The sequence below is a fragment of the Dendrobates tinctorius genome, unplaced genomic scaffold (assembly GCF_039654945.1).
Source record: "Dendrobates tinctorius isolate UK_male_01 unplaced genomic scaffold, ASM3965494v1 ptg000014l, whole genome shotgun sequence".
NCBI classification, from domain to species: domain Eukaryota; kingdom Metazoa; phylum Chordata; class Amphibia; order Anura; family Dendrobatidae; genus Dendrobates; species Dendrobates tinctorius.
In genome coordinates this window covers 2,743,545-2,758,045 of record NW_027361682.1, presented here as the reverse complement: position 1 = coordinate 2,758,045, position 14,501 = coordinate 2,743,545, and the positions used below count along the sequence as shown (strand labels likewise).

The following is a 14,501-nucleotide window of genomic DNA, read 5'->3' as shown; positions in this document are numbered from 1 at the left end:
ATTCTGGCTTTGGATGCCGAAAAGGTTTTTAACAGAATTTGTTGGCCCTCCCTCTCACAAACTCTGGACCATATTGGTCTAGGGCCAATATTTATATCTATAATACTTGCTCTGTATCACGCACTGATCATCAGACTAAAAATTAATGGTTCATTATCAGACCCTTTTTTTTGCATAAATAAAGGCTGTTATTTATCCCTCCTACTCTATATACCAATTATGGAAAATCTTTTGTGCAGCCATATGCCCCATGACTGATAAACATGAAATCAATATTGCAGAGAGAGACTACAAATGATCATCATTTGCTGTTGATCTCCTGATCTATATTACCAATCCACATATATTTGTTTCCTCTTTGATTAAATTGAACTGATGTGTTTCGAGAAATGGTCACACTTCAAGATAAACATTGACAAGTGATTAAGTATTGAATGTCTTTCTACCCCAATCAGTGAACACTTTGAAGTCCAACTTCCCCATGAAATGGCCCCAAAATAACAATATCAACTATCTGTGCATTGATGTTCTCTCAGATCTCGAGGCTGTTCTCTCTCAACTTTCAATTTTCTTTTTCCCGGTTGGAGTTGGATCTTAACACCTAGAACCGGAGAGAATTCTCTTAATGTGGCAGAGTCAATGTTCTAAAGATGACAGTCTACATAGGATGCTTTACCTGCTGAAATCCATCCTGATATATACACCGTCCTCTTTTTGGGTTCAAATTCAACGTCGTTCTAGATGTTTTGTTTGGTCATCAAGCCGTCCAAGAATCCATCGATATTATCTAGCATCAGCCCGTGCAACGATCCTCGATTTGTTGCATTGCATTCCCATCTCCAAGATCATATCCCAATATGTAGTAGGTGTAATAATATTACCAAATACCTCCAATTAAAAATGTAGTAGTTTTTTTCACTGTCACTTCACGTGCAGGCATTGCAGGACCTTAAGTATCCATGGTTACGGCCACTAGCAACTAACTGTCACTATATCAGTGGCCATAAACATGGATACCTAAGGTCCTGCAATGCCTGCACATGAGGAAAGAGACATAACGAATCAGAAAAACTATACATGTCTAATTGGAGGTATTTGCTAATATTATTACACCTACTACATATTGGGATAGGATCTTGGAAATGAGAATATCCCTTGTGACAGATCACACAGGGGAAGGGGTGTGTCAACTTCGCTCGCCTCTGGGGAAGGGAGAGAAGGACCCAGCAGGGATGCTATTGGCGCCACCACTTGCCCCAGGTCAGTCAGGGAATTGCAAATAGTCGCCGGAAAGGATTCCCTTATAGGTACGAGATATTGAGGTGCTCCCTCAGTCCAGGCTGGGGACATATATATAAACCTTCTGGCCATCACTGAGTTCCTCTTTAACACAGTACCACTGCCACCAGTTCCTCGGTCAATATACAAGCCCCGTCCGACAACAGGGTTATATCGGGTCAGAAACCAACCCTGGGAGTAAAGTATACTATAACGAGTCGAGCAGGCGGATGTGGGGATTCGTGAATCAAGATAAAAGAGCAGCCCAAGATTAATTTTATATTTAATCGCTGAAAAGGCGCACTAGAAAAATACAGGTATATATACAAGAACAAATACACAAGTTTACAGTCAGGAATGTAGGGTAGGGTACAGATAGGTTACAATTACTGTGTTATATAGCATGTGACCACAGGGAGGTGCTGATGGATCACAGGTCCATACCTTAGTTACATGGTTTCCTTGGCCGCGTCAGATAACGGACCTCCTGCCAGTAGAAGAACTCAGCTCAAAATGAGGAGCTGCAACTTATTTCCTAGGCTGCTCCCTCCCACTGTGCCCACCCCTGGGCTGGGCTGCTTTCCTCCTCCCATATCTGGGAGTATGATTTTCCAGGCAGAACTGTGGATGGCTCATAACTTTCCGCCCGTAGCTCCAAATGGGTCGGCGGTTCTGCTGGATTTTATCTGTACAGGGAGACCAAATACGGCTCCTGTATTTAACTCCTGGTAGTTATGCTTAACGCAGGGTTCTGGATGTGGCTAAATGGCTTGGCATGTGGGGAAAGGAATGTCGACAACGATTATGTGCTCGGCTAGTTTCAGAGATATTGCATTCTGTTATTATAGGTCATTTTCCAGATTCAATACCTCAGAGCCTTGCGGTGACCTGTGGTGCCACGATGTCCGCCTGAATCAAACAAAGGAAGCTAGTTGGCTTGTAGCTGCACGAGAGTTCACACCCCTGAGCTAGTTGCTAGACAGAGCTTTAAGTGGCTTGTTCCTGGAGTTAATTAAAGGAAAACAATGATTGCTCTTTATGACCTGGGGGAATGCCAAGGGTGGGGGGGGGCAAGTATTTTGGGTCACAGCATCTGTTAATGAATTTCGGACACCTTCACACCCCTTTAAGTCAATACTTTTGGTTTGCATTGCACAAGATATTTGCTAGGTGTTGTCATCCTCTTTTCCATGGACTTGGCTCCTTATGGCACATAATATTTCAGTATCATATAGGGTCAGGCAGACACTGAAGACTATATATACACACACACACCAAGTGAGAGGGGTGTTTTGGTTGATAAATGAACACTCTAGGTTTCCACCTGACGCTTCCGCAAATTCCTTCCTAGCCAACTACAAAAAGATGTCCTTATGTATAAACCGAGTAGATCCATTTGGTACGCTCTTATCCCTTTCTACTATCCTAGGTAACTGTCCTCATAGGATGCGTCAATTTTGAATACATACAACTTCAACAGGGTTACTCTTCACTGAACAGTCGTCCAGAATCCTTAGGCAGCCAATACAAAACCACATAATTGGAAATCAGTAGACCCCTCTTCTTTAGAAGAATGGTTTGTAGAAATGGCTAGAACTCATGCTATGGAAAAGTCCCAACACAAGAAGAGCCTATTACAACTGCTACTAAACTGGATCACTGGGAAACAATCCTTTATTTTCCACTCTACCAAACTATCCTAAGATACCTTATAGTTTGTCCCTTCTTTGCAAACCCATACACCAACAAATTGAGGAATACTTTCCCCTCAATCTACATACTTACACCCTGATTGTAATCCAATCTAACTAATCTAAAAAGCAATGAATACCCATGGATCCCCTCAATTTGGGTTTTTCTTCTCCTTATTTCCCATCCTTTAAGTGTAATGCTTATCCATATACTACATTGGATTCATGATATTTGTACCATGATTATCCCTCTTTATTCATATGCTTTATGTAGTGAAGTCCATATATGCCTTTTTTCTGCTCTTCCTGTTCCAGGATTTGATTTTCTGTTGTTATATTAGGGTATGTTTCCACAGTCAGGATTTGCTGCGGATTGGACTCTGCATACAGCCGCAGCGGCCAGACGTTACAGCATAGTGGAGAGGATTTTATGACATCTCATCTCCACTGTGTGTGCACGGTCACCTCCGGCATCTCGGCGTATACGCACATGCGGTGTGTCTTTATAGACAGCATGTCTATTTATCTTGCGGAGGCGCTTAGTCTCCGCAAGATAAATAGCACCATTCTATGAATAGGATGCGATGATTCCGCATGGGTTCAATAAATACATGAGCAATCACCGCACGTACAAACGCCAGCAGCGCTTTGGGCGGGTATCCGCTGCGTTCAAAGCGCTGCCAATCCGGAACGTGGACACTTACCCTTATGCTGTTACAAAATAAATAAAACTTTGAATTTGAAAAAAAAAGAAGAAAATGCCTACTTTCCTGTGTGAGTTTTCTGATGTCGAACAAGTAAGTATTTCTCAATATAACATTTCCCACATTCTGCACATGAAAATGGCTTCTCACCTGTATGATTTTTCAGATGTGCAACAAGATTTGTTTTCCGATTAAAACATTTCCCACATTCTGAACATGAAAATGGCTTCTCCCCTGTGTGTATTTTCTGATGTCTAACAAGACATGATTTAGTTGTAAAACCTTTCCCACATTCTGAACATGAAAATGGCTTTGCCCCTTCGTGAATTCTCTCATGTGCAACAAGTTTTGATTTAGTACTGTAATATTTCCCACATTTTGCACATAAAAATGGTTTCTGCCCTGTGTGACTTATTTGATGTGCAACAAGACTAAATTTATATGTAAAACATTCTCCACATTCTGAACAAGAAAATGGCTTCTCCCCTGTGTGAATTCTCTGATGTGTAACAAGATTAAATTTATCTGTAAAACATTTCCCACATTCTGAACAAGAAAATGGCTTCTCCCCTGTGTGAATTTTTTGATGTTTTAAAAGTACGGATTTCTTATTATAACGTTTTCCACATTCGGAACATGAAAATCTCTTATCCCCTGTGTGATTTTTCAGATGTGCAACAAGATTTGCTTTCCGATTAAAACATTTCCCACATTCTGAACATGGAAATGGTTTCTCCCCTGTGTGAATTCTCTGATGTGTTACAAGACATGACTTCATTGTAAAACATTTGTCACATTCTGAACATGAAAATGGCTTCTCTCCTGTGTGAATTTTGAAATGTGCATCAAGATGTGTTTTCCGATTAAAACATTTGTCACATTCTGAACAGGAAAATGGTTTCTCCCCTATGTGAGTTCTCTCATGTGTAACAAGTCTTGATTTAGTATTAAAACATTTCCCACATTCTGAACATGAAAATGGTTTATCCTCTATGTCAGCTATTTCATGTTCATCAGCCCTTCTGTGACTTTGGTTTAGCATATTTGTCTTTGATGAAGCAGAAAAAAGAACCTGCTGAAAAGGATCAGATGACAGTTTTTTTCTGACAAGGTCTTGAGGTGTATCTGGTATAATGACGTGTTCTTCACAAGTATCGGGTTTGATACAGAGATTATCTGCTGAAAAATCTGAGAATATACATCCCTCTGATCTCCTGGTATGGTCATCTAGCAAGAATAAAAATGATTTTGTTATTTGTGAGTAACTTTCCATTGGAATTATATTACTATTTATATTATTATATACTTTAAGGTATTTTCATGCAAACTGTAATACAATTCAATTATTGACAGACTAAGACAATAGACCAGAAATTTTCACGACTCTATTATAGCCATCTTTTCAGTTCATGTTTCACGGTGTCATGAATATGTTCCAGTTACATGTTCAGAGAAGACTCATAGAAAGGAGCTGTAATGAGACCACCTTATACAAATAATAATGTCTTAATAGTCTCATCCAAGTACCCTATGTAATTTACATGTACTATTAATTTTGAGTAACTGCAATATATAGGCTCATTTTTTCTTACCCTTGGATCTGGTTGCACGACTGCATCGCTGCCATTGAAAACCTTTGCATAGCGAGCAATGACAGACATGTACAGTACGTGACCATAGTTGGTGCTCTATGGTGCAGAGCACATTCAAGCTTAATGCCAAGAGGAAGAAAGAGTGCCGATGTAATCCTACCCATGTGAGCACAGACCAGACACCCCTTTCCGCAAGAAATAATGGCATCTTCCAGCAAGGCTGAGAACACACCACCATATCTCATAATTCTGTAGGGTTCACCAACTCGTAAATTAATGACAGCACCAACAAGAACTTGACCGGGCTGGAGTTGTTTGGCACAAGAGGATGACAGGGAGAGTACACCTGTATCATTGTCACACACTCAGGGATGGAGGCCTGAAAGTGAGATAGAAAGAGAGGAGCAGGAGTATGATGCAAATGAGGACACCAACAAGTTACTATTTAGGGATGCTGCCTGGTTACCAAAAATACAAGTGTAGGACGATAAATTGAGAATGTTGCTAATAATAGCAGGCCAATGTGCTTTCCCCAAATGACTAGTTTGTGTTGCTTAATGTGCTTATGAAGAGCTGTAGTTCCTAGTCTTTTCCGGTGTCACCAAAATGGGCCTGTGACTAGATGTTTCGGCATTGAAAATATAGCCTACTGATGAACCTACAAGATGAGGAAACACGTTGAGGCAATGAGGCAGTCCATCTAAGAAGGACAAGCATTGAATGATAAAACTTATCAATTTGTTCCGTTATATATTACAGGGGTCCCCCCAATAAGGAGAAACCATGAGAACCACCATTGAACGGGGATGCCACGCTCTGCAGCTTCGCAGTACCAGCCTAGGTATTAATCTAGGGTTCCACAGGTTATTATTTTGGTGTTGCCTGGGACTTTTCTACCACTCAGTATCTCGGACCTAGAAACACTATCTGCAGGTTTTTTGGATTCATATATCAAATTATCTTGGAACGATCTACACTATTGATTAATTGTGTATGTTAGCGGTAGGTCACCCAAATATACAGTGGGTACGGAAAGTATTCAGACCCCTTTAAATTTTTCACTCTTTCATTGCAGCCATTTGGTAAATTCAAAAAAGTTCATTTCTCATTAATGTACACTCTGCACCCCATCTTGACTGAAAAAAACAAAAAGTAGAAATCTTTGCAAATTTATAAAAACAAAACAAAACTGGTCACATGGTCATAATTATTCAAACCCTTTGCTCAGCATTGAGTAGAAGAACCCTTTCGAGCTAGTACAGCCATTAGTCTTGGGAATGATGTAACAAGTTTTCCACACCTGAATTTGGGGATCCTCTGCCATTCTTCCTTGCAGATCCTCTCCAGTTCCACCAGGTTGGATGGTGAACGTTGGTGGACAGCCATTTTCAGGTCTCTCCAAAGATGCTCAATTGGGTTTAGGTCAGGGCTCCGATTTGGCCAGTCAAAAATGGTCATAGATTTGTTCTGAAGCCACTCCTTTGTTATTTTAGCTGTGTGCTCAGGGTCATTGTCTTGTTGGTAGGTGAACCTTCTGCCAAGTCTGAGGTCCAGAGCACTCTGGAAGAGGTTTTCATTCAGGATATCTCTGTACTTGGCCACAGTCATGCTTCCTACAATGGCAATCAGTCGTCCTGTCCCTGCAGATGAAAAACACCCCCATAATATGATGCTGCCACAATGTTTCACTGTTGGGATAGTATTGGGCAGGTGATGAGAAGTGCCTGGTTTTCGCCACACACACCACTTAGAATTATTACCAAAAAGGTCTAGCACTCTTCTCATCAGACCAGAGAATCTTACTTCTCATAGTCTGGGAGTCCTTCATGTGCTTCTTTAGCAAACTCTATGTGGGCTTTCATATGTTTTGCACTGAGGAGAGACTTCCATCGGGCCACTTTGCCATAAAGGCCTGACTGGTGGAGGGCTGCAGTGATAGTTGACTTTGTGGAACTTTCTCCCATCTCCCTACTGCATCTGTGGAGCTCAGCCACAGTGATCTTGGGGTTCTTCTTTACCTCTCAACAAGGCTCTTCTCCCACAATTGCTCAGTTTGGCTGGACAGCCAGGTCTAGGAAAACTTTTGGTGGTCACCAACTTTTTTCATTTAAAGGATTATGGAGGCCACTGTGCTCTTAGGAACCTTGAGCACTGCAGAAATTCTTTTGTAACCTTGGCCAGATCTGTGCCTTACCATAATTCTGTCGCTGAGCTCCTTGGCCAGTTCCTTTGACCTCATGAATCTCATTTGGTCTGACATGCACTGTGAGCTGTGAGGTCTTATATAGATTGGTGTGTGCCTTTATAAATCAAGTCCTATCAGTTTAATTAAACACAGCTGGACTCCAGTGAAGGCGCAGAACCATCTGAAGGAGGATCACAAGGAAATGGACAGCATGTGACTTAAATATGAGTGTCTGGGCAAAGGGTCTGAATACTTAAGACCATGTGATATTTTGTTTTTTTCTTGAATAAATTTGCAAAAATTTCTACATTTGGTTTTTTTTTTCAGTCAAGATGGTGTGAAGAGTGTACATTAATGAGAAAAAAATTAACTTTTTTGAATTTGCTAAACGGCTGCAATGCAACAAAGCATGAAAAACTTAAAGCGTGCTGAATACTTTCCATACCCAATGTACTATCCGGTTTAGGTTTTAGATATCACAGTAGTTTGGATCTACAGCATTGTAGGTTATCCAGAAGTACTTCCCTATATCGGAATTTTTACTGCACTGGATTTTCTTCTCGGTGTTTTAAATGAAATTTAATAAATGTTTTAAATATATACATGTTCAACTTGTCTAACACTCGCTTACTCATATCAATGACTGCTAAAAAAAAAAAACCATTGCAAGTGGGTGTGGCTAGGACGCACACTGAGATGGTTGTATTTCTTTGAGCTCTGCAGAGTTGAATTAATGCCTTTTCAAAGATCCTAATAAACTAAAAAGCTACTAAGACCTTCATAAACCACTTATTTGAACTTATTTGAAACTTCTTTGGAAAATCTGGGATGAAAAAATGCCAATTCTGGACAAAAATAAAGGAGCTGCAGCTTCACAGTCACGATGATCACAGCATCAGCTGTTTTACACTAGGAGACTTCACAGTGCGAGTAAAAACTCCCCTCCAGCTCCAGAGAAATTCTTCCCAATTCAGAGCTGAAGCTAAAGGCGGCAGCATGTGAGGTGAGATACCACTGGCACGCAGTCTTGTCTGAGTCTCTAACACACACAATATCCATGGCCCCTTACCAGCCTGAGAATAACAGCCCCAGCTGCCTGCTTTAGCTTGGCTGGTTGTCAAAAATGGAGGCACTCCACACTTTTTTTTAAAATTTAAATAAATTTTAAAAAAACATAGGAACCCCTCTATTCTTGATAACCAGTGTTTATAACGCCGACATCTGAAGGTTGCAACCCGCAGTTGTCAGTTTTTCCTGGCTGGTTATCAAAAATACAGTGCAACTCTACGGGTTTTTTTTTTTCTATTTACAGCGTAGGTGCCGGCTGATGAAGATTGCCATTGGCAGCCGCAAGCTCTCACTGTTATTAGCACCAACAGGCATAGGCTGATGCAGGCAGTTCAGGTTCGTCCATCTTTATCTGGGAGTGACTCAGAAACAGAGCAAATATAGCAGTAGACACTGCTGGGGATGAGGCACAATGAGTCACTCACATTATACATACAGTTGATACCAGAAGTTTACATACACTATATAAAAAGACACACACACATGCATGTTTTTCTCAATATCTGACATGAAATCAGAATAAACCTTTCCCATTTTAGGTCAATTAGGATTACCATAATTATTAATATTTGCCTAATGCCAGAATAATGAGAGAGAGAAGGTTTTAGAGCATTTTTTTACTTACTGCAAAGTCAAAAGTTTGCAAACATTTCATTAGTGTTTGGTACCATTGCTCTTAAACTGAACGACTTGGATCAAATGTTTGCGATATCCTTCCACAAGCTTCTCACAATAGTTGGTCGGAATTTGGGCCCATTACTTCTGACAAAACTGGTGTAAGTGAACCAGGTTTGTAGGTCGCATTGCTCGCACTTGCATTTTCAGCTTTGCCCATAAATTTTCAATTGGATTGAGATCAGGGCTTTGTGATGGCCACACCAAAACAATGACTTTGTTATCCTTAAGCCACTTTATTACAATTCTAGCCGAATGCTTTGGGTCATTGTCCATTTGGAAGTCCCATTTACACCAAAGCTTTACCTTCCTGGCTGATTTCTTCAGATACAGCTCTGGCAAAAATTAAGAGACCACTGCAAAATTTTCAGTTTGTCTGATTTTTCTCTTTATAGGTATCTTTTTGTGTATACTGTAAATCGCTATTTTATTCCATAAACTACTGACAGGTCTTCGAATTTTCAAGCACTAAATTTTGTATTTATTTTCAGAAAATGAGAAATGGTCAAAATAAAAAAATGCAGTTCTTGCAGACCTCAAATAATGCTAAGAAAACAAGTTCTTAATCATTTAGAAACAATACTAATGTTTTCTCTCAGGAAGAGTTCAGAAACCAATGTTTTGTGGAATAACCATGATTTTTAATCACAACTTTCATGCGTCTTGGCATGCTTTCCACCAGTCTTTCACACTGCTTTTGGGTGACCTTATGCCACTCTTGGTACAAAAATTTAAGCAGTTCTTCTTTGTATGATGGCTTGTGACTATCCATCTTCCTCTTGATTACATTCCAGAGGTTTTCAATGGGGTTCAGGGCTGGAGATTGGGCAGGCCATGATAGGGATTTGATGTGGTCCTTCATCCACACATTGCGCCATGCCACACAGCTAGGTCAATCATTGTCCTGCAGGAAAAAACAGTCCTCAGAGTTGTGGAACATTGCCTGAGCAGAAGGAATCAACTGTTTTTCCAGGACAACCTTGAAAGCAGCTTGATTCATACATCCTACACAAGATTAACCTGCCCAATTCCAGCCTTGCTGAAGCATCCACAGATCATCACCGATCCTCCACCAAATTGGACAGTGGGTGCAAGACACTGTGGCTTGTACGCTTCTCCAAGTCTCTGTCTGTCTCACCATAAGACAACCAGGTGTTGGGCAAAGCTGAAAATTAGACTTATTAGAGAAGATTACCTTACTCCAGTCCCATATGGTCCAATCCTTATGGTCTTTGGCAAACTTCAGCCTGGCTATCCTTTGTTGCTCATTGATGAAAGGCTTTTCTCTAGCTTTGCATGACTTGAGCCCTGCCTCTAGGAGTCTATTATGAACTTTTCTTGCCATGCACTTCACCCTAGCTGCCATTTGCCATTCCTTTTGTAGGTCACAATGTCATCCTGCGGTTGCCGAGTGATATTTGAAAAATATGGCGGTCATCCTGGTCAGTGGAGTCGTTTTCGCCCTCTGCCGGTCTGTACCTTTGTTGTCCCCAATGTCTGCTGTTTGACCTTGTTGTTATGAACTGCCATCTTAGAAATTTTAAGGATGGAGGCAGCATAACACTCACTGTATAACGCTAGTAAAGCCAGAATAGAGCCCTTCTTTTCCTCACTCAAGACTTTTCAACTCCTTTGGCATGGTTAAAAGTTATTTTTTCATTCCTATTACTTTTGGGATATTACTAGCACTTGTTTTGCCATCCAGCTTATCCTATTTCAAGAGGATTGTGAACACCACAGCAGGGTTTTTCAGGATGTCCCACCTGACAGCACCACCAGGAGGTTGTCCTTCTTATCCAGGTACACAGAAGAGGTTAAATAGCCCCTCCAAACCAACACCCTTCAGTGTTTTTCCTGTCAGACGCAGAGGAGCACAGCGGTGCGTGTACCTGTTAGGCCGGCGTGAAGAGTCGGGACCCGGTGGAGCAGGAGCTCCCGGGACAAGCGATGCCCTCTCCAAAGGTCCCTCAGTGCTGGGGTCGATCTGGCTGCTCCCCGTCGGATCGCATACCCTCAGAGGGCTCTGCGCCGTGGCAGCTGCTGCTCCAGGACGCCGGCGCCTAGTGTCCTGGATTTCCGGCGCGCCGCTTCGAGGGGGGCGTCGCCAAGAAAACATGGCGGCGCCCAGCGCAACGCGGTTGGGCAAATTATGGATCCCACCGGTGCTGGCGGCGCAAGGGTTCCGGCACCCTGTACATGGAGGGGCGTCGGGAAAGGCGGGGATGCAGACCCACGCAATTCGGCGCACTGGGAGCGTGCTGTTATGAATGGGTCACCGTGGAGAAAAAAGCAAACAAGCTAAGCGACGGAAAACAGAGTGGTTGGTAACTATATGCAGATTGCAGATCCCTGATCTTACCACACAACTAGAAGTAGCCGTGGAGCGTGCCTACGATGAACCTAGATGCCTAGTCAAGAAAAGCAAGAAAAGGGAAAACTAACTGCCCCAGAGCAGACGCCAAAGGAATAGATAGCCCCCACACATGTATTGACGGTGAAACAAGATGAAGGCACAAACACAGGCAGGAAAATAGGCTGAGCAAATGATGGGGCCCAAACTAACTAGACAGGAAAGGAAAGGGGAAGACACTATCTGCAACCTGCAAAAAAACCCTACAAAATAATGTCCAACACTTCTGATAGCAAAAATAACCCTGAAGTCACTAGACTTCTCCCACTATATCAGCGATCTGAAATATTCTGAGACAGAGCAAAAAGAGACCGAACTAGTAAGGGACAAAACAGCCAATTGGCAAAATACTGATAAATAAGAGTGGAAATTCAGCTCAGCCACCAGCCGGGGCTGGCAGACCACACAAAAAACTGAATAGACCAACAAAATCAAGTGTGAACATTAGCAGAAAAACTTAGCTTTAGATGACTGGAACAGAGCTGAAAACCAAGAGCTGACAAGCCAGAAGGAATCACCAGCAACTGAATAGGGCGTCGGCTGTCTTAAACCCAATCTGAGAATCCTGAAATCCAATCATCATCCTCATTCTCAGGTGGCAGATCTCCACCGATCAAACCAGCTGCACCACCTCCCGTCACCATCAAGAGGGAGTCCAGAAGGGGAACTCACAACTGGTGAGAATGAACTCACAACAGTACCCCCCCTTGATGAGGGGTCACCGAACCCTCATCCACGCCACCAGGCCGATCAGGATGGTCCCGGTGAAAAGCATGAACCAATCTATTTGCATGAATTTCGGAGGCAGAGACCCAAGAATTATCCTCCTGACCATAACCCTTCCATTTGACCAAATACTGGAGTCTCCGTCTAACCAAACGAGAATCCAAAAAGTTTTCTCTACCTCATATTCCACATTGCCTTCGACCAACACAGGGTCAGGAGGTGCTGCCATAGGAACCACTGGCTCAACAAACCTCTTCAACAGAGATTTGTGAAATACGTTATGGATCTTGAACGTAACTGGAAGAGCCAATCGAAACGAAACAGGATTAAGAATTTCCAAAGTCTTATAAGGACCAATAAATCTTTGCTTAAATTTAGGAGATGCAACCTTCATAGGAATATTCTTAGACGACAACCAAGCCATATCACCCACTTTAAACCGCGGACCAATGGTCCTGTGCCGGTTGGAAAAATCGCTGGGCCTTTTCCTGAGAAAGTGACAGATTATCCACCACTTGGTCCCATATCTGCTGCATTCTCTTAACCACAGTGTCCACACCTGGGCAGGACGAAGATTCCACTTGCCCTGAAGAGAACCGAGGATGAAACGCAAAATTACAGAAAAAGGGTGACAAAGTGGCAGAACTAGCTCTATTGTTCAGCGCAAATTTGGCCAAGGGCAAAAATGAGACCCAATCATCCTGATAAGCAGATATAAAACATCTCAAATAAGACTCCAAGGTCTGGTTTGTTCTCTCAGTCTGCCCATTGGTCTGGGGATGAAACACGAAGGAGGATAACTGAATTCCCAGATTGGAACAAAAGGCTCTCCAGAATCTGGAAACAAACTGGACTCCTCTGTCAGACACAATGTTCTCAGGAATCCCATATAACCGAACCACCTGTTGTAAAAACAAGGGCAGCAACTCAGCAGAAGATAGCAACTTTGGGAGTGGTACAAGATGGACCATCTTCGAAAATCTATCGCAAATCACCCAGATAACAGTCATTCTCTGAGAGACAGGAAGATCAGAAATAAAATCCATTGAGATATGGGTCCATGGCCTCTTGGGCACCGGCAAGGGCATCAGCAACCCACTAGAACGAGAACAGGGTTTAGACCGAGAACAATTCCCACAGGACTGTACAAAATTCCTGACATCACGAGATAAGGCAGGCCACCAAAAGGACCGACTCACTAAATCTCTGGTACCAAAAATACCTGGATGACCAGGCAATGCGGAGCAATGAATTTCAGACATCACTCTCTTTCTCCACTGGTCAGGAACATACAATTTTCCCATAGGGCAACGCTCAGGTTTATCCTCCTGAAATTCCTCCAGGGTGGGTCTCAAATCTGGCGAAATGGCAGAAAGAACTACCCCCTCACCTAGGATGGAAGTAGGCTCGGTCACACTAAGAGAATCAGCAAAGAAATTCCTAGAAAGGGCGTCTGCCTTAACATTCTTAGTGCCCGGAAGAAAAGAGACCACAAAATTAAAACGCGTGAAAAACAAGGCCCATCTAGCCTGTCTAGGATTCAAGCATTTGGCCGACTCCAAATAAATCAAATTCTTGTGATCGGTTAGGACCACAACTTGATGTCTAGCTCCCTCCAACCAATGTCTCCACTCCTCAAATGCCCACTTCATGGCCAACAATTCCCGATTCCCCATATCATAGTTGCGTTCAGATGGGGAGAACTTTCGAGAAAAGGCGGCACAGGGATTCATCTTAGAAGTCACAGGGTCTTTTTGGGACAAATCAGCTCCTGCACCAATCTCAGAAGCATCTACCTCCACCTGAAATGGAAGTGAGACATCAGGTTGCCGTAAAACTGGAGCTGAAGAAAATCTCTGCTTAAGCTCCTGAAATGCTGAGATAGCCTCAGGAGACCAATTCAGCACATCAGCGCCCTTCTTGGTCAGATCAGTCAGTTGTTTGACAATACCAGAAAAATTAGCTATAAATTTACGATAGAAATTAGCAAAACCCGAAAACTTCTGGAGGGCCTTCAAAGAAGTATGCTGAACCCAATCATAAATGGCCTGTACCTTGGCCGGGTCCATTTCAACAGTCGATGGAGAGAAGATAAATCCCAAAAATGAAATCCTCTGTACACCAAAGAGGCATTTCGATCCCTTAACAGGGAATTCTCTCTCAAAATCCGGA

The 14,501-nt window shown here is 42.5% G+C and overlaps 1 protein-coding gene across 1 annotated transcript in view; it reads right to left on the bottom strand.

Moving 5' to 3' along the window:
• Positions 1-1,549: 1,549 nt before the first annotated feature.
• LOC141073618 (uncharacterized) overlaps positions 1,550-14,501 on the bottom strand; it is a 295,600-nt gene continuing 282,648 nt past the window's right edge. Inside the window, exons 9-10 of the mRNA XM_073560964.1 lie at positions 13,289-13,300; positions 1,550-4,592 (exon numbers count right to left, since the gene is read on the bottom strand). Of these exons, the coding sequence (XP_073417065.1) occupies positions 3,732-4,592; positions 13,289-13,300 (873 nt within the window). The 3' untranslated portion in view covers positions 1,550-3,731. The remainder of the gene's footprint in view (positions 4,593-13,288; positions 13,301-14,501) is intronic.